Source organism: Bactrocera tryoni, unplaced genomic scaffold, assembly GCF_016617805.1.
Source record: "Bactrocera tryoni isolate S06 unplaced genomic scaffold, CSIRO_BtryS06_freeze2 scaffold_7, whole genome shotgun sequence".
Lineage (NCBI taxonomy): Eukaryota > Metazoa > Arthropoda > Insecta > Diptera > Tephritidae > Bactrocera > Bactrocera tryoni.
Window position 1 is genome coordinate 12,612,682 of NW_024396366.1, and position 26,664 is coordinate 12,639,345.

Genomic DNA, 26,664 nt, shown 5'->3' on the forward strand with positions numbered 1-26,664 from the left:
TTTACGTTATCTGTGTGAGACGTGTGTTTTGTACACATTTTTCGCTGTTAAAAGTGGAATATCAAAGAACTTATTTTTCTTCAATATTCTCTGCTTGAGCATATATGCCATCTCATCATATGCCGCAAATACATATATTTTTTTCTCTTCAAATTCTTTGTTGAATATGTGGAGAACTGTTAAAAATGTTAACATTTCACAGCGTGAATTCTGTATTTGTGTGGTGAGATTCCGTGTCGCAAATTTATCAAATGTTCGCTGTCGAACCTGCACCTTCTCTATGTTTTAAGTTCTCTGGTTGAGGTACGAAATGTCACAGGGTCAGAAGTCTCATAAACAAATACACTAATTTTAATTTCGGCAGGTGTCTTTTTATTATATTATTATTATTTTTGTTATCACACCTTGAAGAGGGTATATTAGGTTTGTCACGAAGTTTGTAACAACCATAAGGAAATTGGATATCCTGCAAAATGTATATAAGTGACCAGTTGAGTTGATGCAGCTATTTCCGAATGTCTGTATATTCATCCATTTACAATGGGTTTGTCTTGGTTGGAACTAATATAACTCACGGCTCAAGGCATTTTCTAACATTGATATGTTTCAGAAAGCATGTAAACTCCTGTATACTGAATCTTAAGGCCATTAAAAATCGACAAAACGCCTAGAGCTTATAACAAATTTTTTGAGGCGGGTAATGTCTTCGGCTATGTCTTCTGGTTTGCCGAAGGTAAAACTACCAGCTTCAGTCGTGCAAAGGAGCAGAAAGTGACTAGATGTTTCCACCTCACTTTTAGCAAGTGTAATAATACACCATAGAATATTTTTGGCTTGACTGCGGTTAAGAAGAAAACACCACGTTTGGTTAGAATCCCCACCTTTTCCTACAGCTACATAAGGCAACCGTTGCCTTCCCAACTCAATATTTGCCTTCCAATAAAGTCTTATACTATGAACACGAAACATTTAAACCAGTCTTTCCCAAAGTGGACGATAACGCCCCCTTGTGGGCGCTGCAGGTGTAAAGGGGGGCGGTAAGAGACCCAGAAAGAAAATGGGGGCGTTGTGTAGAGGCCTGGGGTGTGATTTGTAATTTTATTTAGCTAGGAGGCCTCTTAGACAACGACTGCATGAGCTCTCGACTCTCAACATCAACTTGTGAGCATCAACTAATATGAATTAAAAGATTGCTCAAACTCGGTTCTATATTTTTCTCCGCGTAGTTCATATATCTGTCCTATTTTATTGAATATACAAAAAATGAAAATCACGTCAATCGGTCGCTCCGTTTCATAATGAAAGTAAACACACACAAACAAATAAAAAGGCAACAGACACACTTTCGCATTTTATTAGTTATTATTACTCGTAGATATCTACATATCATATTTTAACAAGTCTTTGTTAAATAACCCAAATTGTGCATTCCTGTATCAATCGGCTGGTTCATTGAATACTTGTTCGGACTTGTTGTGTACGATTGAGCGTCGAATGAGATAAACGAGTTTATGCATGTTTGTTTTATTCCTGTCGGTGCGTGCTGCTTAAGCATTCCTATATTAGCAATATACATAATATTTATTTTATTTTCATTTGTGGTTTTGCGCGCAATAGATGAGCAGTACTTACGCCTCCTTTACACTACTCGCGAAGTTGAACGTATTTCTCAAAACAAAACAATGTCGGAAGTAAAAAAGAAGAGACGGCAATACTGTGCGGAATTAAATTCGGATTCATTGAAAATCCCACAAACCCATCGTCGCCTTTGTGTCTTCCATGCCTAAAAACATTTTCGAATGAAGCAATAAAGCCTTCAAGACTGCAAGATCATTTGAATAAAATGCATCCAGAAAAGAAACACAAGAATGTAGCATATTTTCAAGACCTAGAGAAGAAATAATGCTCAGCCAAGTGTAGCAAAACTATTTTCGGCGGCTGCTAAGCAAGATGACGACAGACTTCGAGCTTCGTACAATATCTCTTTGTTAATTGCTTAAAAAGGCAAACCACATAACATCGGAGAAGAGTTAATTTTGCCAGCAATAAATGAAGTTGTTGAAATGTTATTTGAAAAAGCAACCCTGCTTCGTCCAATGCATATGTTCAATTTCGAATTCGTGCATCATTACATGCAATATATTGTTTTCCGATTCCATTTTGTTACTTCTCAATAAACTGTTCAATCGTTAAGACGAATACTACGGCTGGGCGTTTCATTTAAATCCTACAGGTTATGGGCCCAGGCCCCGCTATAAGTAACGGTGAACAAAGTAAAGTTATAAACTAGCAGGATGAGTGCTATGTACCAAATAGAGAAATTGAATGAGAATAATTTTGATTCTTGGAGTATCCAAATGCGAAGTGTATTGGTACATGCAGAGTTATGGAAACTTGCATCGGGCGAGTCCCCAAAGCCAAAAGCAGGCACCGAGGGTGAGGCTGTGGCGAAGTGGACGGCGCAGGATGAGAAGGCACTTGCGATTATTACACTCAGTGTAAAACCCTCACAGTTAAATTATTTGAAGCATTGTAAGACGGCAGCAGGTGCATGGGAAAGGCTTAGGGAAGTGTACCAGCCAAGCGGTCCCGTTAGAAAGGTGTCATTGTATAAGAGGCTACTTAACCTCAAATTGGTTGAAGGTGAAAAAGTGGCAGTGTACTTAAATACGTTTACCACGGCCAAAGATAAGTTGGCTGAAGTGGGCATTTCGCTCAATGATGAGCTTATTGCCATATTATTACTATCGAGTCTTCCGAAAGAGTTTGAAAACTTTGTCATTGCGATGGAAACGCGAGATAGTCTGCCAACATTTGATGTTTTGAAGCTGAAACTTCTCGAAGAAAGCGAACGTAGAGTCAACATGGGCGACGCAGTCACAAAAGTTGAAGGTAGCGTTCAGCAGGCATTTGCAGCGAAGTCGGCGCAGGGCAGCGAAAAGAAATTTGCAGGCAAACAGTCAAAAAATGTCATTTGCTTTCGTTGTGGACAGCGTGGGCACATAAAGGCAAATTGTGTTGCTAAGGGGAGCGATCGCAACATGTTCTCGAACTTTGTGGAACATGCGGAGTTGATCACGTTAGCAGGTGAGAACAGTTTGCAGGCAGAGGATAAAGGCAGCGTGAAGATTTTTACAGACACTACTGTATTGACATTAAACGATGTGTTATACGTCCCACGTATGAGGGGAAATTTTATTTCGGTCGGTCGTGCCGTTGAAATGGGATGCGATGTCAGTTTCGCAAACAAGCAAGCTATGGTGAAAAAGCATGGTGTTGAGATTCTACGATTGAAACAAATAAATAACTTGTTTATCTTCGAAAATAAACGCAACAGCTGTTTCGGTGTTATTCGGAGTGATGTAGTGCTTTGGCATAATAGGTATGGGCACCTGAATTATGCGAGTTTGGCAGAACTTCGAAATAAATTGTTGGTACATGAGATGGATGAAGTGAATTTTTCTCAGAAGCCGGCATGTAGAAAATGCATGATAAGTAAAATACAAGCACAGCCACATCCAAAAGCAACAGAAAATAGATCAAAGAACGTGTTAGAGTTAATACATACAGACGTATGTGGGCCGTTTGATACACAATCGCTGGGTGGATCAAAATATTTTCTGACATTCATTGACGATATGTCAAGGAGAATTTTCGTGTATTTTTTAAAATCAAAATCAGAAGTATTTGAGAAGTTTGTGACTTTTTGCACTATGGTGGAAAGGCAAACGGGCAGAAAAATAAAAGCAGTCAGAAGCGACAACGGTCGTGAATTTATCAACAGCGCATTCAATGAATATTTTGAGAAAAATGGTATTGTGAGACAGTTGACGGTTCCCTACACTCCACAGCAGAACGGTGTAGCGGAACGGGCGAATCGTACGTTGGTTGAAATGGCCAGGAACATGCTGGTACATTCGGGCATGAATGCGGCGTTGTGGGCAGAAGCAGTAGCTACGGCGGTGTACTTGCGAAATCGTGCGCCAACAAAGGCGCTGAATAATAAAACACCTTATGAAGCTTGGTTTAGAAAAAAGCCTACAGTGAAACACTTAAAAGTGTTTGGGTCAGCAGCAGTAGCGCTAGAAAAAACTCATCATAAAAAGTTTGCGGCAAAAGGTAAACAGTTGAGAATGGTTGGTTATTCACTAGTTTCAAAAGCGTACCGATTGTATGATGCGGAGTTACGTCAAGTGGTTGAAAAGCATGATGTTTTGTTCAATGAAGCAAGTAGCATAGAAGGCGCTGATAATGAAGAGGTGGCTTTTGAATTCGCGCACATGCAGCAATACACAAACGAAGATAATAACAACATAAGCAGTGCTGGTGACGCAATAGTTAACGACTGTGAAGATGATATCATAGAGAGTGGCGATGAAGCAAATCAGATGAGCAGCAACGATGAATATCTTAGCGCAGATGAGCAACCAGTTAAATATGCACCGGGTAGGCCTATGTTGGTGAGAACGGGTAGGCCAGGGCGTCCTAAGAAGCAATATAATGTGTTGAATGCTATGAACACAAGTGATATTGAAATTCCACAAACATATTAAGAAGCGATGGCAAGTGAGCAGGCGTCTTTGTGGCAAGATGCGATGAACAGGGAGCACCAGGCTCTCAGTGCAAACGGTACATGGTCATTTGTAGATATGCCTAAGGGGCAGTCGGTTATTGGCTGCAAGTGGGTATATAGCCTTAAACGAGACAAGCACGGCAACATTGAGCGCTATAAGGCGCGTTTGGTCGCGAAGGGCTGTTCGCAGCAGTTCGGTGTTAATTATGTTGACACTTTCTCTCCGGTTCGTCGTTTCGAAACCATAAGGTTAGTTTTGGCGTTGACTGCAGAATTAAAAATGTTCCTGCACCAAATGGATGTATGCACAGCATACTTAAATAGCGAGCTGAAAGACGTTGTTTATATGAAGCAGCCGAAGGGTTATTGTAGTGGCGATAATCAGCGTAAGGTATTACGGGCTGAAACAAAGTGGCAGGGAATGGAACTCCAAGCTAGATAGAGCATTGCGTGACATTGGGTTTACTCAGTGTGAGAGTGAACGTTGTCTTTATAAGCAAGACATAAAAGATAATCTTTTTTTGATACTTGTATACGTTGACGATCTTCCCTTAGCATGCCAGTCAAAGGAAGTGTTGGTTGACGTTAAAGCAAAAATTTGTGAAAGGTTCGAGTGCGTCGACAAAGGTTCTCTCCATATGTTTCTTGGTATGCAGATAGAGCGAGATGGCGAATTGAGCGAAATTTCAATTGGGCAGTCACAGTACATTAAAGATTTGTTACGGCAACATCGTATAAGTGAATGCAGACCGGCATATACACCACTAGATGTTGGTTTTCAAGTGGCATGCGACAGCGACGTTTGCAAGAAGGTAGACCAGACATCTTATCAGTCTACAATAGGTGCGCTGATGTGGCTAGCACTTTCGACGAGGCCAGATATTTTCCATTCCGTAGCAAAGCTGGCACAGCGTAACAAAGATCCGCATAGTGAGCATCAGGCGGGTATAATGCATATATTGAGGTATTTAGCTGCAACTATAGATATGAAAATGCATTATCGTGCATGCAATAAACCTCTGAAGGGGTATGCAGATGCAGACTGGGGCGGCGATAGAATTGACCGTCGATCTTATACCGGCTATGTGTTTTTCTTAGCTGGTGGAGCGATTTCCTGGAAATCAGAAAAACAAGATTGTGTTGCTTTGAGTAGCACCGAGGCAGAATATTTGTCTATGTCATCTGCAGTAAAAGAGGCGTTACATATAAGGCGCATAATTATAGAAATAGGTTGTGGTGATGTACGAACATCAACAGTGTTATATGGGGACAACCTTAGTGCTCAGCACCTTGCAAAGAATCCAGTGCACCATGCAAGGACTAAGCATATAGACATCAGGTATCATTTTGTGCGAGATATAGTTGAACGAGGTGAAATCAAATTGGAATATGTATCAACAAACCAGATGATAGCTGACATATTGACGAAGAATTTACCAAAGAGGAAGCACAGCGAGCTTTTGGGGTTATTAAATATGAAATAAGATACAAAGCATTTGTAAGAACATCTGTATTGAGGAGGGCTGTTGAAATTTTACTTGAAAAAGCAACCCTGCTTCGTCCAATGCATATGTTCAATTTCGAATTCGTGCATCATTACATGCAATATATTGTTTTCCGATTCCATTTTGTTACTTCTCAATAAACCGTTCAATCGTTAAGACGAATACTACGGCTGGGCGTTTCATTTAAATCCTACAGAAGTAATGACTACTGTGCCTCATAAGCCGGCCGCAGATATTATTCGAAAAATTCCTTTGAGTAATAATTCTGTGCAAAGACGAATTGATGAAATGGCTGAAAACTTTGAAGAATCATTGTGCGATCACCTGAGGACATGTCAATTCTCAATTCAGCTCGATGAGTCCACTTTACCAACTAATGAAGCATTGTTGTTGTCTTACGTGAGGTTTATTAAAGATGAGAAAATATGTGAGGAACTATTATTTGCTAGAAATTTAGAGACCTATACAAAAGGCAAAACCATATTCAGTATATTGGAAAAGTTTTGAGAAAGAGATTCCTTTGAAAAATGTTATTCATGGCGCTCCGAATATGACAGGGTGCCATAAAGTCTTCATAGCGTACTTAAAAAATAAAATTCCAGATGTCCTTGGTGTACATTGCGTTATTCATAGACAACATTTAGTTGCTAGAAACTTAAGTGAAAAACTATTTCAATCACTGCAATATGTCATCAAAGCAGTCAATAAAATCCGCAACAGCTCTTTGAATGATAGATTATTTCATCAGCTTTGTGTTACTAATGACGAGGATTTCAACCGTTTGTTGTTTCATACTGAAGTTCGTTGGCTATCAAGAGGCAATTGTCTGACTCGATTTTACAACCCGCTTGACTCTGTTATAGAGTTCTTGAAAACTAAAGATACAGAATTGCAAGACAAGCTCATAACATCAAAGAATGATATAGCTTACATGACAGACCTGTATAAATTGTTCAACGACATGAATCTCCAACTGCAAGGCGATAAACTAAATTTAATTAAAACAAAAAACGTCGTTGCTGCTTACGCAGCCAAACTGCTTCTACACAAAAAGAATCTGGGCAGACGTGAGTTTCACAATTTTCCGAATTTATCAGTATCATGCAGTATCGACGAATTGTTTGCCTACTGCCAACATTTGGAAAACCTCCACATTGACTTCACCGAACGATACCAGGACATTTTAAACTTGGAAATACCGGACTGGGTGTTGGATCCGTTTTCAAATGTCAACACAGCAATGTCACCTCAGCTGGAAGAAGAACTTATAGAATTGACAATAAACGAGGAAATAAAAATCAAGTTCAAAAATGGTTACCAAGAATTTTGGCTACAAAAACCGATCTCGCAATTGTACCCTTGATTGTGGTCAATCGTTCAACGATTCTTGATAGCATTCCCATCGTCATATTTGTGTGAACGTGGATTAGTGCTGTGACAACACTGCTTACTAAAAAGAGAAATCATTTGCTTGTTACCGAACGTGGCGACTTGCCACTGTTCTTGAGTAAATTGGAACCTGATATTAACAAACTTATTAAACAGCAGCAGATTCATCCTTCACATTAGTTTTTATATAAGGATCGATTATTTTAGTTTTATTTTTAATAAAAGATTCTCTGTTTTAATACTATAAAGTTGCGTTTCAATAATCATTCTTATTGAAAGGTGGAGGCCGTAAGAGTTAACTTGAGACCTTAGCGCCGTTGTATGTATGTTACCTACTGCGCTCAGGTTTCAAGTTGCGGGTTATAGTAAAAGTTTCGTTTAGAATTCTCCGTTAATATACATACATATATAGGTCACAACAACTTATTAATTTATTTTGAAGTTTTAGTCGTTTTTAAATAGGTGAAAAAATGGGGGCGCAAAGAAAATATTTATTCACAAAGTGGGCAGTAGACAAAATAAGTTTGGGAACCACTGATTTAAACTAATAGCGTATGGAGGAAGACAAGGATCCCTTTGTAATTTTAATTAAATATGTTACTTATATTTTTATTGTACTCAAGGTTTTTCATTGTAAACGTATCTATTTATTTAGTTTAAAAATTTCCAAAATATTTTCTATTAATATCTATCATTTGCTTTAATTTATATTTCTTTTTTTATACAGTTTCTTAACAAATAATGTATGGCATGATGGACACCATATCCTGAAGTAAAATTAAGAATTTTGAATATATAATGGTTGTAATTTGTTGCGAATAAATACAGTTTTCTAAACTAAAAGAGATTTGTTTAATGTAATATAGAAATTAATTTCTATAGTTTATATACAAAGTGGTTTTAGTTTACTGGCTTACATATTAGTAATTTGATAGAAAATGAAATCGCTAGATTTAGCATTATTATATAAATTCGGCAAATAAATATATAAATTATTCAAAATGTATTCTTCAATTTTAAAATTATTTTATTTGCCGTCATCTCGGCTTAGTTGTCAAGTATAAAGTGTACCTTAAAATTATTCCTAACTTAGCTCAAGCCACCAACCCGCATCGCGTTGTGGCTCCTCTGCTGACGTTTTGCTGACCTTGCGCCTCGTGCATGGTGTTTGTTTACTTTGATGTCTGGCCAATGTTCTCACGCAAAATGTGCTGACTTAGCGACATGTGCAGAGTGGTAGGCTTTTATTACGACGGGAATTAGGGTGTGTCGTTTCCTCGCGATAACTCCTCCCCTTCTAAATGGGGAACGTCCTCGGTCCTCAAAGAAGCGGTTTTAATTGCAGTTTCAACGGATTTGGCTATGATAATCTCTCTCTTGGTCCTCCTTATCCTGAGAAGGACGTAAACAGTGAATGCCATGATTAATAAGACACCAAAGGCTGAGAAACCTGTAACGTGGCCATAATGGATTGATCGCTGCAGGTGATTGATCCTTTGAACATTCTCTAGATTCACATGGTGAAGGTAAGAAGCGCTTAACATTTCTGTGTGCTGCGTCAAGTTGATTGTAGAAGCCCATGGAGTTTCAGGTTTTAGAGGCAATGTAGAATTTTCGTTATAAAAAGTCGTACCATTAATCTTTACGTTGTTTTTGAAGACCACGAGGTATGTTCCGTTGACCGTAATGGGGACCTCATTATTTTCCTCGATGACAGCCAATTGGTCATTGATGACAACAAGGCCGTCACTTATCGGTGAAATTGGTGTGAGGTTGTTAAATGTTGTACTGCAATTAGCGGTGTTGCGAGTCAGTAGTTGCAGAGCGCATGATGTAGTCGGAGATGGTAAGCAAAACGTTGGTGTTGTGTCGCTGCAGTTCTTTACGGCTACGGTATGGTTATAACACTTGGCTAAGATGGATTCTTCAAGGTGCAGGATTTGGTGGCCGTGAGCTACCGGTAAAATAGTAATTTTCTTACATCTAAACATAGGAATCGGATATCTTATTAAAAAGTAAATTATGTTATTATACTGTAATATCTTAATTCTAGCCACTGCCATAACATCGGCCACGGTAAGGTCAGTGAAGTGCTCGTCCTCCTGTTATGAAATTTATTTCGTTACTGTCTAAGAGAATGGGACTTAAGACCCCAATTTTGGCGAAAGTGACAGCTGTTATAATGTTATTTAATTCTGTAATAATTGCTCTGTTTCTAGCCAGAAGTATGTCATAAAGGTGACCGGTGTTTATTTCTCTTTCTTTTGTTAATTTCAGGATTTTATTTACTGTAATGGTAAGGTTATTGATTTCTTTCTGTACCTGGGTGTTTATGGTAAACTGTCTGTCCTGCGAGTTAATTAGCTGTTCTTCTGTGTTCATTAATCTATTGAAGTCGTCATGGTCAGGAGTTCCAGTAATGTATTTCAGGACTGTCCCTAGGGCATTCAGGCTTCTCGCCTGTCTGTGGTGAGCGTTTATCATTTGTATCAGTCGACTTATCTGGTTTATGTCCGCGTCTAGTAACTTCCTCATATGTGACTGAGGAAAGTGGTCTGTGGCATTAATTGTCTCGTCTCTCAGTAATTCGTAAAGTGTCAAGTTGGTAACATGCTTGATGTGTCCTGAATTCTCCCAAATTACAAGGTCCTCACCGACCACCGGAATGTACCTTGCATTGGTATAGTCGATTAACCTTCCTGTCGTTGCCGATATTGATATGGCTAAAATTATGAAAATCCTAAAAACATATATGAAACTTTTTTGTTAATTGTTTATCATTAGAAACACCTAGGTTCTAGATTAAGTTTAACGAAGGTTGTCTTTATGGACCCTTCTCCCTTTTATTAAAACTGTTGTACCCAAGTCTTTTTCCACCTCTTCCTCAGTATAAAGAGGCGTAAGCTTATTGCCTAGTCTCCTGTTATTTTTAGGAGAGTTTGTTAGTTCTCTTTCCTGTGCGTTTCTTAAGCGGCATGGTATTTGGTTGTCATCTCTAATTGAACGAAATACGGTAAGGGGCTTCATCCCCGTTACTGTGTGAATGGACCTGTTATACTCAATCTTAGCTAAAAGGACAATTTCCTCAACATCATTAAGATTTTTTTCAAGTTTAAGGCATCGTGCTATTTCCATTAGTGTGCTATGGAATCGCTCCACCTGACCATTTGATGTACTATGTAGTGGTGGAGCATTCGCAATGTCGATATTGAAGTGATTCTTTAATGTAGCTTTGATGCTGTGTGAATTCAGCGACTTCTCATTGTCGCAATAAACTATTCGAGTACCGAAAACATGTTGAGTAACTGAAGGAGCTGTGGTTTGACATCTACTATCGTTCTTGATTTCAACGACTGTACTATCGCAAATTTTGAAAACTTGTCGATGCACGTCAAGAAGAACTTGGACCCGGTAGAAAATATGTCAATGTGAAGAATTTCTCCACAATATGTTGGTATGGGCGTTTGAGCGATAAGCTGTTTCTTTGGGTGCCGATCATACTTCGCCCGCGAGCAAGTTCGACAATTTCCCACAAATTGTTTAACTTTTTTCTCCATTTTTGGAAAGAAATAATCCTCTAGAATTTGTTTTGTGTTCTCCTGCGCTGCTCGATGCGCTCTGTTATGTTCAGCAGCGATAATTTCCGCTGCTCATTCGGATTCGTAATGTCGTTAACGAATTTCTCCGTATGTCTGAATTTAACTGTTGGAAACATTTCGACCAGTTCGTGCTGAAACTGTGCAAGTGCATGCAGATCGCAGTGTATTGCGTTTACTGCTGTTGTGTTTACGGCCTCCTGTAAAAGTTCTAATAAATCCTTTTTTCTCGGTAAGAAATGATATGCCTTGTCTTTTTCCAAAAATTATACAAGTTTTTCTTTGAGGTTCTGTACCTACCTCCACAATAATCTGGTTGCGGAAGCAATTTACCGGTTTTTCCGATCTTTCAATTGTATGGGTTGATGATTCCTCACTATGAATTGTCTCGGTGCTCGTGTTATCTAAAGCATTTATATGTTGCCTAGATAGAGCGTCTGCCACCACATTTTCCTTTCCTGGTTTGTAGATTAGCTTTGCGTTGCATTCGTCTATGAAGGCTTTCCATCTTTTAATTTTCGAATTAGGATTCCTATCCGAAACCGCAAAGGTCAGCGGCTGATGGTCAGTATAAACATTAAGTTTTGTTACGCCGTACAGGTAGTTTCTAAGAGCTTTCAATGCCCATACAATAGCTAACAATTCCCTTTCATTGGTAGCGTAATGCTCCTCGCTCCCGGACAGAGTGCGAGAAATCATGGTAATCGGTTTGCCCTCCTGAGAGAGGACGGCGCCTATAGCATGAGCCGACGCGTCAGTAGTTAGATCGAATGGTTGTTAAAATCTGGGTACGTCAGGGTTACATCCTCTGACGCTAAAATTTCTTTAATTGTTTCGAAGGTCTTTTTCTGTTCATCCGTCAAATCAATTCTGATTTTTTTTGATTGGGACGCAGTAATGCACGAGGCGAGTTAAGAACTTTATATTTTTCTATTAAACTTTTCACTCGCGTGCCCCACGTTGGGCGCCAATTATTCAAAATGTATTCTTCAATTTTAAAATTATTTTATTTGCCGTCATCTCGGCTTAGTTGTCAATTATAAAGTGTACCTTAAAATTATTCCTAACTTAGCTCAAGCCACCAACCCGCATCGCGTTGTGGCTCCTCTGCTGACGTTTTGCTGACCTTGCGCCTCGTGCATGGTGTTTGCTTACTTTGATGTCTGGCCAATGTTCTCACGCAAAATGTGCTGACTTAGCGACATGTGCAGAGTGGTAGGCTCTTATTACGACGGAAATTAGGGTGTGTCGTTTCCTCGCGATAACTTATACAATATAAAATTTTTACAACCTCACAACATGTTCCACAGACGATAATAGTTAGTCCAGTGAATATAAAAGTATAAAGAAAGTGGAATTTGAATTTTGTATGATGCTCGATTGGACGGCTAACAGAGCCGAAGCCTTAAACCGAGGAATTCACCAGAAAAATGGAAGAAGTTAAGCAGAAAATAAAAATGTTATGTCACATATGCGTGATAGTTTTTTTTTATGAAGAAAACTATGTTTTCATTTCATTTTTGGCCTTTTGGCTTAAATTTTTATAGGTTTATGTGGAATCATATTTGATATGAGTATAATTTTGCTAATTTGTATGACTGCATGTATAGTAACATTTTTAGCTAATTTGGACTTGTATTTCTAAATGTAGTAATTTAAATTATCACAACAATCTACATATACATACATACATCTTCAATCATATTAATCTAATATACGTATTTGCGCATGCATATAAACATATATGTATATTTGTATAAATTGTCGAACAAATAATGCACAACCAGTGGCGTAGTGAGGTAACCAAGGGCCCTGGGGAAAATTAAAAATGGGGCCCACTGCTATGTAAATTGATTAGGTTTTATCAAATAAAAATATGAGATATAAAAATACTTTAAAAACGCTAAGTTACTTAAGCTCTTGTTTTTGTACACTGCAGGGCAGGTAATAAAAATATTAAACAATAGCATAACAACAAAAATTACTATTAATGTATGGTGTAGGACAGAAAAGATTCAAGAGATTATTATATAAAGGTCGGACCTACCAACTGACTAAATAACAATTGTATTTACAACCTTTTCCTAGCTTTAGTTTTCGCAAAAGTATTAATGACTTTGTTTAAATCCAGGCTTATTGCGGTAAATGTCGGAGTCGAGTTTGGCCCACATTATTTCTTAAATAATTTTCTTTTATTATTTTTAATTTGATAATGACCTTTCAGCTGCTGCAGAAGTGATAGGAATTTTAATGAATAATAACATTGTTGTAAATACTTCCGATAGGTCGCATTCTAGCTCTCCATTGGTCATTTTTTCCTTACATAATTTATTGAACACTCCATGCTTGAGTTAATTGAAGTAAAACTATTACATATGTATATCTGAATATTTTTTTTGGAATTCGTCACACTTTTGTAATAAAGTTGCATTATCAATATGTAATAAAAATATTGATGTTAGAAAATCGAATATATGACGGACTGCACTCATACCAATAAAACGGGTATCTAATTGAGATATTATTGTGTCTAGTACATTATTGAAAATTTCAATTTTAAATACATTTTCCCGGTTTGCAAATCGCTGATCAACAGCTAGTTCATCAAAATGTTTTTTTAACATTTCTTTGCCTTTTTTTTTTTTGAAAATGAGTATCAATAATTCGAAATCATTTCTTTAAATTTGCAACTTTCCTTTGGTCTCTGCTAAAACTTTACTCGCCTCGCCCAAATTGATGTCGCATTTTTGTAAATCTTTGGATGCATAATTGATGTTGTTCAACACACTGCATAAATTCGCAAAACAACACGAATTCAAATTTAAGCATCCATTATGATGGAAAAAACGGTGACGCTCTAATTTGTTCTATTAAATGGGTTTCGAGTTTGTTGTTAAGAACAAAATAAAACAATAAAAAAATTGCCTTATCTTTAGGGATATCCAAAACTTGCCACAAAATATGATCATATCGGACAACAAGCTCTACAAAGCATAGAACATTTTCATGGTATTCTTCCTGACTTAAGCTTTTCTCACAACCAAATAACTCTTTTCTAGGGTGAGTATGATATCAAATAACCTTTGAAGAAAGTTGACTAAAAAGCTTGTCAATTTTGGACAATTTTTCTCTTTCTTGGCGTTGTTTGCGTTTAAATGCACCACTGGGTTTCTTCTTTTTATTCATAATTTTAGTTTTCTAATTTATTTAAACAATACCATATGAGATTATGCTCGAGTAGGTAGGTATTCATTGTTCACTGACAAAATTAAAAGTAAAATAAAAGGAAGAGGAACACAATGATATGCTACAAGTGCCGCTGGGGAATCCCCGGAAAAAATTATCATCGTTATTGTTATAAAACGTAGATTTCACTATCCGCCAAATTGACAACACTTCCAACCTACAGAAAGAATTTAGAGGAATTCTCTAGGCATAACTATTGAATTTCTCAACTGAATTCTCATGCTTAAAGTGGGGTTGCAACCTGTCATATTTATTTTGAAAATAGGAGAAACTTCCAAAGCCTTAGTTCGATCGAGATAAGGCTTCGGGGGCCCCTGAGCTTGAGGGCCCCGAGGAATTACCCTGCCTAGGTCCTAGGTAGCTACGCCACTGTGCACAAGCATAAACACGCACACATGTTAATATGTCACCAACAAAAAATTGATACATTGCTCTACAAAAACAACAATGATCTAAAATAGCATAAGTATCACAAGTCCATATGACAGCCAAATTGGCGTAGCCCAATTGTAGTAAATCTTATAACAAAAACATTTTCATTCATAAACGCAGACGCACATTCAACAAGCGACCTAGCTTCATTCTTAAAAACAAAGGTCGTAACATTTCCCTAGAATGCCTTTGTTAACAAGCGTCTTTTCGCGACGATGGCATAAGCTAAAAATTGTAAATTGAACAATTTTCTGATGTTTCTCTAGAAGGAAAACTGACAACCCCGCAAACTCGCAAAACTAAGAAAGAGTGACAAAACTGGCAAAACTTGTCGATTTAAAATATTTCTCAAATCTTAAATATTTTGCCATGGCTCGCAAAAATTAGCGTTTATATGTATGCAAGCTCATGCATAAACATGCATCTTTATGCTTTTTTGCAGGCGAAGCTGTTATAGTGGCAAAAAAAGCGGTGACAATTTGCTTTAGCATTTGCTTATTTTGCCTGTCGGTCCATGCGTGAGAAATAAATGAAAAAAAAAAAAATGTTATTGAAAATAAGATGGATCTAAAGATATACTTATGTATTAGTTAATTTATTAAATTATAATTTTAAAAATTAAAAAGAGAACGAGTTTTTATTTGTTAGTTATAATATTAACAACTTTTTTGATATTTTCGTAATTATCCAAACTTAATTGGGCCAAGCACGACAAATAAATCAAGAATTGTTGATCTCTATACATATCTGCACATATTTAAATTTCTATATCCACATAATTCCTTGGTTGAGAAAAAATGTTGATTGCGCATAGAAAATGCCGACAGCAAAACGCAATTACATATTTGTTTGTTTGATTGCTCCTACTTTTTTAACTCATAATGAAGATACATTTATAAAAAATACACAAACAAAAAATTGTAAGAAATTTAGAAATCGCATGGCATAAATAGAATTCATTCATCAGTTAGTCAAGAATATTCCCTGGTTGATCATGTTAACAAAGCTGTAATTCCATAAATTCCCTTCTGCTAAAATCAAAACAATGTTAACATTTCACGGGGTGAATTGCATGGTTCTGAGTTGAATTCCTCGGTTCAAATTTTGCAAATGTTAGATATTGAACCTGCATCTTCTCATTGCTTGATGTTCTCTAGTTAGTCAAAAATTCATATTCGCACTGTATTCTTAGCACCGTTATTTCTAATGAAGAAAGGCGCAACTTACACATAAAATGTTTATCTACATACATATATCTTCAAAATGAACTATTTGTGTTCCGACTCATACCAAGTAAACATATCAGCGAAGAACGGAAATAAAAATTTTAAAGTAAGTACAGTACGTAAATAAAGATGTAAGATGACATAAATAAGTAACATTTTTTGAATTTCTAAGAAAATGCCACATACAACTGAACTACCAGATGAGGAGCGTGAATAGTTAAACGAATAAGTCAATGAGAGGAAAGTTGTCCAAATTGTTTTTTCTTAAAGAGGCATAGGAAGAAAATAACCAATTTACTGAAATATCCAGATAACTATAGTCTCTCGAAGCCTAGTGGTCGTATATCGTACAGGAGCAAACGGGGAAATCAGTAGCCAGCAACCAATAGTAATATGAGTTGCACGCAAATAAAAGCAGGACTTGGAGTAGATGTGACTAAACAACAACAATGTGAGATTATAGCGTTAATTGCTGCCTGGTTATCGACTAATATACTTATCCTTTTTATGTTGTTTCTTGCAACGGTTAACTATCCGCAAACTTCCAAAAACTTCCGCCTGTAAGATACTGCAGTATTCCGGAAGCTTAGTGGATCGCCTGCAGTCTAGCTCTGAGCTATAGATTCCGGCCCCAACTCCATTAGCTATTTTGGGTCCAAATGTATAAATGTTGTAAGAACATACTGTGTTGCAGGCTCCTGCGTGTGTGATTTAGAACCTTCTCTCCCAAACAAAGTGTGTGGTGATGTGCTTATTGAGCTATGCTCTAATGTTTTTATAGATAATTCATCTAGTGCTTTTTGTCGCAATGTTAATTGGTGGTAGATTGCGTAGCCTTTCTAGTGCCGCAGTTGGAGTGGTTCTTAGCGCTCCCGTCATGCAGAGAAATCGCCGTGCCCATGCCGCTGTGTAACACCATTGCGTAAGGCATTGTGATAGGCTCCAAGTACACCCTATCATTTTCTTACATGTGTATAGGGCACCACTGAAAGTTTCCATAATGAGAAAAGATGTATGCCTCTGTGGAGAATTCTTTAAAGCAAAATTTATGAAACTTTCAAGCAACACGACAACCTTAAGCAACTAAATCTTGCAATTTTAACCAAAGGGGTCAAAATTCATATGTGCAATCCCTTATTAAAAAGTGCAATATTTGTATTTTCATAAATAAAATGAGATGTAGTTATATTGAAATATTATTTTGCACATATATGTTTCGTTAGTTTTGCAGTTTCTAGATACAGTAGCAATTTTATAACAAATTTTCCCCAAGACCATTATTTTTATCGTAGTTAGAAGATGCGACAGCATATGGAATAAATTGGTTCTCAAAAATCCAATGTTTGTACCACAATAAGATGGGTTTACTTTTAATAAACATCTTGCAAAAGTGGTGTTCATAGTACGGAATCATTTGTTCGTCAATGGCAACATTGTCCGAAAATACGCCAAACTTCATAAACTTCCTGTTTAACAATTTATTTAATGGTGATACTTTAGAGAATTTGTCATTATTGTCTAGCGTGTCGTTGTCTCAAACGTGTATATTTTGTTTTAGACGTTTAAATATATCCCATCCAAAGGATTGCTTTATATACTCGCATCCCAAAGACACGCGATTAGACCAATATGAATGTAAATGCGGCAACGTGGGCAATAAAAGTTCTCATACATATCTTGAATTGATGTAGGAAAACCGTACACATTGTACACAGCTGGAGTGAAGTGGCAACCCTGCGCGATAAATGCGCAAATAAAAGCAATCGGCGCATCGCTAAATTTGTTGATGCAATTGTTTAATACAATAGCGACCGAAGATACAAGTTTCAAATTCTTTTTTATAGTAACAAGAAGTGGACGCACGAGCGCAAAAGTATTTTGTTTACAATTAGGCGGTCCATGGAATTAGATTTTCAAGCAAAGAGGTAAAAGCGGTTGGTCTTGTGGCAAAGGGTGTTGCAGAAAACTAAGGACACCGATCCAGAATTTCCGTTCTCTCGTGATGACATATCACGCAAATTCCTCAACTTCATGGTGACTTGCAAACGTATTAAAAAGAGAAATAACACCTCAGGTGAAGCGGCGACATCGTGGGAATTTTTCGGCGAACTGGATGAAGTGTATAGGTCACGAATTGATATAACCGTGTATAAAAACAGTGAGCACATTGATGCCGCTTCATATGAAAAAGAAATGTTGGACGAGCAGCTCAAATGGGAGATGGAGAAAATTTACATCGAAAAGCAAAAATTTGATGAAATTAAAAAGCTGCGCTAAGCTATACTTTCACAAAATAAGTGATTACCTGACTTTGATCTGTGCCTTTTATTGATCTCATTTTTTTAGTATTTAATGTATATACTTATGTATGCAATTCAAAGAAAACTTTTTTTCTTTGGTAAGCGTTTCCCTTTTCTCTTTTGCTTCGCTTCTTTGGTTTCCATCAGCTTAAACCGTGTTAAGCGTAAGACACAGAAGTCAATCATTTATGATTTCTTTGAATGTGTGAACCTTGACATCGAAAGTGCTTGTGCTACCTACATCATCGATGGAGGATACCTGTTACATCGTGTTGTGTGGGATCGAGAGAACACATTAGAGGATATTTTCGACAAATATCTTCAGTACGGTCGTTTTTGATCGATCAATGACTGTTCCGACAAACCAACTGTAGTTTCTTGCTAATACAATAAATCTATGAAGAATTTGCTGCTGCCAATATTGTTGTGAAACAAGCTCAAAATGACGTTGATGTCCTCATTATTGAAACCGCAATTGAACAATTCAGTTGCATCAATCCAACTATCGTTGTTGGAGAAGATGTAGATTTGTTAATAATATTAACTGCACGAACACCTAGTGATAAGACCATTTACTTTTTAAAACCTGGGAGAGCTCAAGTTCAAACAAAAATATATTATTCACAAAGTTTAACTGCATATTAAAAATGTCAGCCTATTATTCCTTCATGCGATACCACATCAGCGATTTTCAAAAGAGGCAAAACTACAGTATTCAAATTGTTTGACAAACGTGAAGACTTGATTGATAACGCAAAAGTGTTTATAAATATTAACTCGTCAGCAGATGTTATCCTCAAAAATGGAATTCGTGTTCTCCTTGCTATGTATGAAGCTCCAAAAAAATGGAATCGATAGACAAATATATGTAGATATTTGAGTTTCGTGAAAAATACAAAAAACAATAAGAGACTGCAGTTATCTTTTCTCCCTCCAGCATCTGCTTCTGCTTATCAACACTTGTTTCGTGTGTTCTACCAAGTGCAAGTGCTGGGCAATGATCTAAGTCCTGAAGATTGAGGCTGGAAATTGATGAATAATAGTTTGGAGCCAATTCAGACTTTACTACACCTGCTCCAGAAAAATTACTAAATACAATTATTTGTAATTGCAAAAACAATTGAGGGTGCAGAAAAGGTTGGATTGTATTGTTCATCGGTATATACCAATTGTCAAGGCCATTCTTGCACGAACGTTGAATCAAATGCAACAGATGAAGATTGTTTCGAAATTGATGAGTATATAACTGATATACATACATATGTATGTATCTCTCTTCTTGGAGCAGTCGACATAAATCGAGAAAGAGGGAAAAGACAGTGAAGATGAAGAAACGAGTGATTATGAAGAATTTGATGATAAATGATGATACAATTTTCTTGCTGCTAAAATTTTCATTAAATTTAAATAAAACAGAGAGGTGTGCATATAGTCGAAAATACGACTACCCTGCGGTCTAAGGTCACGATATCTCGAAAGCGATGCTTTGTAGAGGAAATTTTGTGTGAACCATTTTTCAGTAGTTTCATTGTTTCAAAAATATACGCAAAAAACGCAAATTTGTGTCTTTTGATCTCGAATAAAAAACAACGCAGAAGTGGGATCGTCGGGGACTTTTTATATGTCATTTGTAATGACAGATCCAAGGCCTGCACAAAATTCTAGCTTGTTGGGAATTAATGCAAACTGGAATGCCTATTTTGACTGGACTATGGCTCAGTATATACAGTAATAAACCTTTTCTTTGTTTACATACATATACTCACCTCTAGAAAATCTTAGGGTGTTGTGTTACACTTTTTTTGCTACTTTCATGGTAATCAGGGTGATGTGTTAGCATTTAAACTACATTTAAATTTTAAATTTTGATGACCGAGACTTTAAAAGATATTAAATAATGCAAGTGTTTACGTTATTTAAGTGATTATATTGAATTACTTTGCATATCTGTTCAATTTTATTGGGGTATTAGTTGTTGTTTAATGTTAAATCAGTAGTTTTTTTTTGTGCAATTTTTAAACACGCTTCAAGTATTTCCAAATTTTTGCATGCAGTAGGATACAATCCTGGGTGGTAATTTGTCGTTTGACATATACAAATTGACAACTCGTTAGCCGTTATAGGAAAACATCAATTGGAAATTGAGTTTGAAATGAAAGATATGTCGAAGTTTTTAATAAGAATACATATTAGTGTTAATAATAAAGTTTATATTAAAAATTGTAGAGCCTTTTTATTGCTACGAAAATTCACAACCCAACGTTTTAAAATACTTTTTATAAGAATTAGAACATATTTTTCTTTAAGAATTTTTAATAGCAGGCAGCCAGCCCTCATTTTCGGCACATAAAATTTTTGAGCATTTCACATAGGTAACTACCTCCCCCTTCTAAAAGATAGCTTCTGTATTTTAATATATTTAATAGAATTGTAGGATTTTGGATGCATCTATTGTGAGAGCTTAACAATTTTTATTAATTATTAAATTATTTTGTGCAATATTTTTATTAAATTTTTATGTAAATTATTAATTATTTTTATTTTAAGTTGAAAAGGTGAAAATAGGCCTACCGGAGAACCGAACACCTAAAAAAAGTCTGTAACGCGCTTTATTGCAAACCTTTGGGGTGGTGTGGAAAATGCAAAACTTAAATATTCAAAAATAAATTATCAAAAATACTATACGGATGAGAATTAGAACGATGTATTAAAAATTCAGCTTCAAATGCCTAAATATCTTCTTTCCAAATTAAAATTATTGGTAATAATATTTCAAAAACTTACGAATACAAACCGTTTTATGTTTTCTGTCTGTCAATTGAAAACAAATACATTCAGAAGAAAACTCACCACCGAGAAATCTAAGAACAGAGCTGCTTTTTATTAATAAGAACTCACTACATAAAGAATATCTGACTATCAGTAAATGATATTTTTATGGGCGAAACATGACACACTATGGCGTTTAAATCAAATATTAGTAAATATATGTCATTAATAAATAATTTCCTTTTATATTAAGCAACAATATTTATAGTTTTTGTTATTTAATAGAATAAATTTGCTAAGTATTTACTGCTTCAATATATACAGCACTGTGTTGCTACCTCTGAAAATCCAAGATGGCCGCCATTCACCCCTCAGAAAGCTACCACGAAAAGGTTATCTACTGTATATACTGTGACTATGGTACCAAATTTATAAATGAAACGGCCGAAATTATGGGCAAAAGCTGTTGATTACTTCAACACAATAATGCACCATGTTCTTCGTTTTTTTTTTACCAAGAAACTCGACTCGTGTCTTTTTGTAACCACCGTATTCGTGTCGTGTAACTTTTTCCTGAAAGAGGCGACTTGATTGAAATTTGGGGTTTGTCCGGAACTTAATAGGACTAAATCGATTTAAAAAATGTATTTATTCAATAGTTACAATTCTTTAAAAGCTTTTAAAATAGACTTCTTCGCTTCCATGCAGCGCTGCCAGCGCAAGCACTGAACGCGTCACAGAATCCAATGTGGTTTTACGTAGGTATCTGCCTTAGGAGGCTCAAATCCACCGTGCTTTCTATTGCTAGAAGCACATAGATCAAAACAATGCGTTGATCAGCGCCCCAAAGCATAAGTGCATGCACAACACTACACTCTGGAAGAACCAAAGCATGAGTGCCGACAAACACTTATACTTTGGTTCCAATTGGTTCAGGTGTAAACCAAAGGAAAACACCCTAGCCACCTTGGTCGAGTACGAGGCCCATCTAAAACCTCTGCCGTACTCTGGGTCCGGCACCCGGCCGCAGTGCGACTCCACATTGGACTAATTCCCTTCTTGCATTTAGGTTTAAACCACAGCCACCACGAATCTCCCCAAAGGGCCAAACCCAATGAGCAGAGTGGAGTTTCCTCCAAGGGCAGACTGCTCCCCGTGGTACCATGTTATAGTCCTTGGTGTGACCTGTAGCTCTCGCTACTGCCAGTTGAGCCCCTAAGAACTCCTAGGAATTCTTAAGAACCCGGTTGTATGAGTGTTGTTGTCGCTTGATAAACTAGTGTTTGTTATATAATTGCAAACCCATTTAAAGAATATAATATCATTTCAAGCTAATATTATAGCACTTTTCCGACTTATTAGACCATGCTGACTTTTTAAACAGATCTGTACTTCTCAGACATAGTGCATTTTGCTTTTAGTCGCCTCTTACGACATGCATGCCTTGCCGCGGGAATATTCGGTTCCCATGCAGGGGGAGAACGCGTCACAGAAGGCATTCTCCGGAATAGCCTTGTGAGCCGAAATGCTTGGATCCCCTCTGTCGTTTCAAAATCCTTGCCTTTCATCGCCATTTTCAAACAAGCGGCTGCGGAAGCGTTGGGATGCCCGCCTTGGTTAGGTAGCTGTTTACAAAAAATGCGGTGTGATTCGGGGCGTCGTCGGGATGCAACTTCCAGTCAGCTGCGATGTCTTGTACATCTTTCGCCAGTGCTCCGTCACAATGTCATGAATCACAGATTTTGATAAATTTAACATCTGGGAATTAAGGGAAAACTCAGTTGATGGTCTGAGTTCAAAACTTTGCGCACACAAGTCACATTGTCAGTGTTTGTCGAAGTCGCAAGTCTCCCAGCACCGTCTTCATTAGCGCCCTCTTCCAGCCCTCCAAAAGGCCTGGTGCCACCGAAACACACCACTTCTTGCTAAAGTAACATCTGGGTAAGCTTGCTTGATCATATCAAACGTCTCTGTCACAGATTTACCTAGTTTCATACAGAATTTAATCGCATAAATCTGCTCTTACAAAGGCTGCATTTTCGGCTTGTACCACTCACAGAAACACGTCGCGCGAGGATGTTTGTCCTACATCTCCAGGTGCTCAGACACAACTGACCAGCAGCTCGTTCGTTAGCTAGGAACGCCCTCTACCGAATCCAGTCGGTGCGCGAAGTATAGACTGTACTTTTGTACGACAAAAGAAAATCAGTCCAATTACTTTCCGGACAACCCTGTATATGTATGTCCATGCCATGCAAAGGCATAAAATTTAATCAGAAATGTTTATTATCATTCACAAGTACAGTATTTGACATTAATTGTTTGAAGATTATCACTTTCAAATATCTACATCTCAGATGGTTCTCCCCTTGAGTCTAAGTTTTGATGACTCGTTCGAGCATTTCGACTGGGAATCGGCGATTGACACACTTTATGTTTTGCTCCAAGGTCTGAATCGAAGCGGGATTGTCCGCATAGACTTTAGGCTTTAGACTTTACATATCCACACAGGAAAAAGTCTAACGGTGTGATATCACACGATCGTGGTAGCTTATTGACCAGCCCAAAAGTGCTATAAATCCCTTATGTGGGAAGTGGCGAATGCCTTGTTGAAGCTTAATGTCGCCGATATCACGAGCATCAATTTCTGGCATCAAATAGTCGGTTATCAAAGCGATACCGGCACAAGCTGTATTTTTTAGGGTTTCAATTTAAAATCTCGACGTAAAATGCGCCAAGTTGTTCCATCCATTACTTCGTGTATACTCTCGGCTACGGCTGTTATATTCCTTCACTGGACGTGATCTATTCGGTCGAATAATATCAAATACTGAATGCTGGGTCTCCTTTCGTAATAGAGTTGAAAAAGGCTTTTGAAAAAATTAACTTGGATCACCTATTTATTTTTAATGTTTTCTAATATAGCGTATGGTCACTTGTTACTCTGAAAAATTAGCGTAAAATTTCTCTAAGAAAGGCTTTTCAGGTATGAGCTCTTAATTTTATCGGGAACGTCCTCCGTTTTACCTTCTTATATTTTGGCGGAAGATGGAATTACTCAAACTGTTACAAATTTCACAAATAGTTCCAAGGCTTGAAAACATACTTCAAGATATTTAAACAACTTTACCAAAGGAACAAGTATTTCCATGGCTTGAAAATATATTCAAGCAATTATCCAACTTTCTTTCATACCAAGAAAATAATCAAAGTCGGTTGTCCTCCCAATACCGGGTAGAATACCAGATGATAAAGACTTTAGACTGATAAGCATCACCTCTTTCGTGCTAAAGGTTTTAGAAAGGTTACTTGATATACATTTAAGAGCAATTCTCGGAGACACCCTATCAAATGAACAACATGTTTACATAAAGGGTCGATCAACCGAAACTGTTGCACACGAAGTGATTAATGAATTTAAAAAATAAGATCGATATTTATGAACATCATGATTATAGCATCAAATGGTTCAGCCACACACACAAGCTACGTAATCGGAGGTACTCCTCAGTAAAGTGTCCTTTCCCCATTGTTAGGGGTGGTGCCGCTGAATGAAATACTACTTCACCTTAATAGAGGAGGAGTAAAAGCAGTACCATATGCAGACGACATAGTGCAGATGGTATCAGGGACGTTTCCTTCCACAATCAGTGCGATAATGGAAAAAAGATTTTGGAAGGTTACTTCGTGCTCTTCACCACAAAAATGCCTAAATTTAATCTTTCCCTACTCAGTGTTACAACATTTTTTTCTTTTTTTTTCTTTAAACTTATTTTGGCTTAACGCTCCAACGGTTTTTCTTAAGTAATATTCTAAAATTGACCATAATTTTAATTTTTGGTTGTTAGAGATGCAATATGACTGAGAAAAAAATGTGCTATAGGTGTAAAAACATTTCAACCATTTGTAGACGGTCATATCTTTTAAGAGTTTAGAACTTATATCACAATGTTCCATTTTTTCTAAAAATTCCGATATTACTGTGTCAGTTGAAACGGGTCTGAGGTCAGAAATATCATCATCGTTATCAAAACTATCGTCACTTAGTTGAACCAGCACAAACATTCTATATGCGATTATCTCCTTATCCGAGAACTTAGACAGTTTACATTTTCGCCGGTTGTCTTCCGGAGAGTCTCAGTAACTATCTCTTCCTTTGGAACCACTGCTTTACAATTTGTGATACAAATGTTGTAATAGAAATGAAAAATAAACTCGAAAATTATATTTCTTTGAAACCTATATCAGTTTCAATAAACCGTCTACATACGGTCATAAGAAATCGTTGTAAATATAAATATAATTTTTGTTACATTAAAATACCTAAACATAACATAAAGTTTTAAGAAACTGATTACTAAATAATTAATGGAACAATAAACTCACTATCTTTCACAATAATTTATTGCAACTTTCACTCTGATCCGGAGATTCAACTGGAAGATACACTCTGAGCGTAAACTGTCAAAACCATATTAATTGGAAATAACAAAGTAAGAAGACACTAAATACCGTTATAATTGTTTTTAGTATTGCTTGTCTATTTTATTTATATTTATTAGAAAAAAAGGCAATGTCCATATAAAGGCGTTTATAACAGGTAGAAGGTTAAGGTTCCAAAAAATATGGGAAAGGAGCATCAGAAATAAACAAAACTAAATGTAGATTATAGTAAATATTACAGTTCTTTAATATAATTAACCTCAAAAAAACGAAAACATAACAGGAACATTATATTAATATTTCTGTACACAATTATATAAATTGGGATTTACTGTAACACGTTTATTTTTTTTACTTTCAACGATCAATTACCTTGCCCATTTCTGTGCCTATGACTTGATATTATCAGGCATATCACAAATAAGATGATTACTATTTTTGCCAAACAAATTCAGGCCACAATTTTAAGTCACGGAAAACCGTAAAGTATGCGAATGCTATGGTATTGCGGTTACAAAACCAAAATAATTAAATACCGAAGTGCAAAAATTATGTCTACTGATGCTGGTAAAAGACTTTCTTTCTTGTAAATCAACGAAAATTCACTATGTTTCAAATTCTGACTGTGCCGATCTCGTGCTTGATTTACATTTAGCGAAACGATAACCAAAGTCCTCGGCCCACGATTATAGGAGTGGAATTTAGTGGAAAAACATTTTGAAATAATACCGGGTAGAAAAAGCGACCGCACTATGCTACTTGGAGAAAGTTTTAGAACTGATGGCAATGACAGTGATTTAGTACATTGTGTAAATGTACCCAAATTATTTCTCGCTTTAAATCAGAATTATAACTGGCGACTTTTCATTGATGGATCGTATAAAATGTGGACCATGATGCCCTTCTCGAAAAATCAAATGAAGTCACATCAGAAAGACAGGAAAAGTGTTTTCGTATTCCTAATCAAATTTCAACTTATTTCTTTTTTATATTTATAATTATAAAAACATAAACAAATATGTACCATTTTAGTGGAAAACGTTTGGCATTTTTCCGCTAGAGACATTATTCCATCAGTGTAAATCGAAATTTCCAGAACGAAAGCGAGCGAACCATTGTTGTGCTACACGAACTGATAAAGCATCGTATCCGTAAACTTCAAAAATTTCATTGGTGGCGTGGGTG

At 36.8% G+C, this 26,664-nt stretch overlaps 1 protein-coding gene across 2 annotated transcripts in view; it reads left to right on the forward strand.

Moving 5' to 3' along the window:
* LOC120781719 (voltage-dependent L-type calcium channel subunit beta-2) overlaps positions 1–26,664 on the forward strand; it is a 616,781-nt gene that overhangs the window by 484,187 nt on the left and 105,930 nt on the right. The window contains exon 9 of one of the 2 annotated variants that reach the window (XM_040113961.1): positions 8,195–8,310. The exons of the other annotated variant lie outside the window; for it this stretch is intronic. Within the exon in view, the coding sequence (XP_039969895.1) occupies positions 8,195–8,202 (8 nt within the window). The 3' untranslated portion in view covers positions 8,203–8,310. Of the gene's footprint in view, positions 1–8,194; positions 8,311–26,664 lie in introns of those variants that run through there. 2 annotated transcript variants of the gene reach the window in all.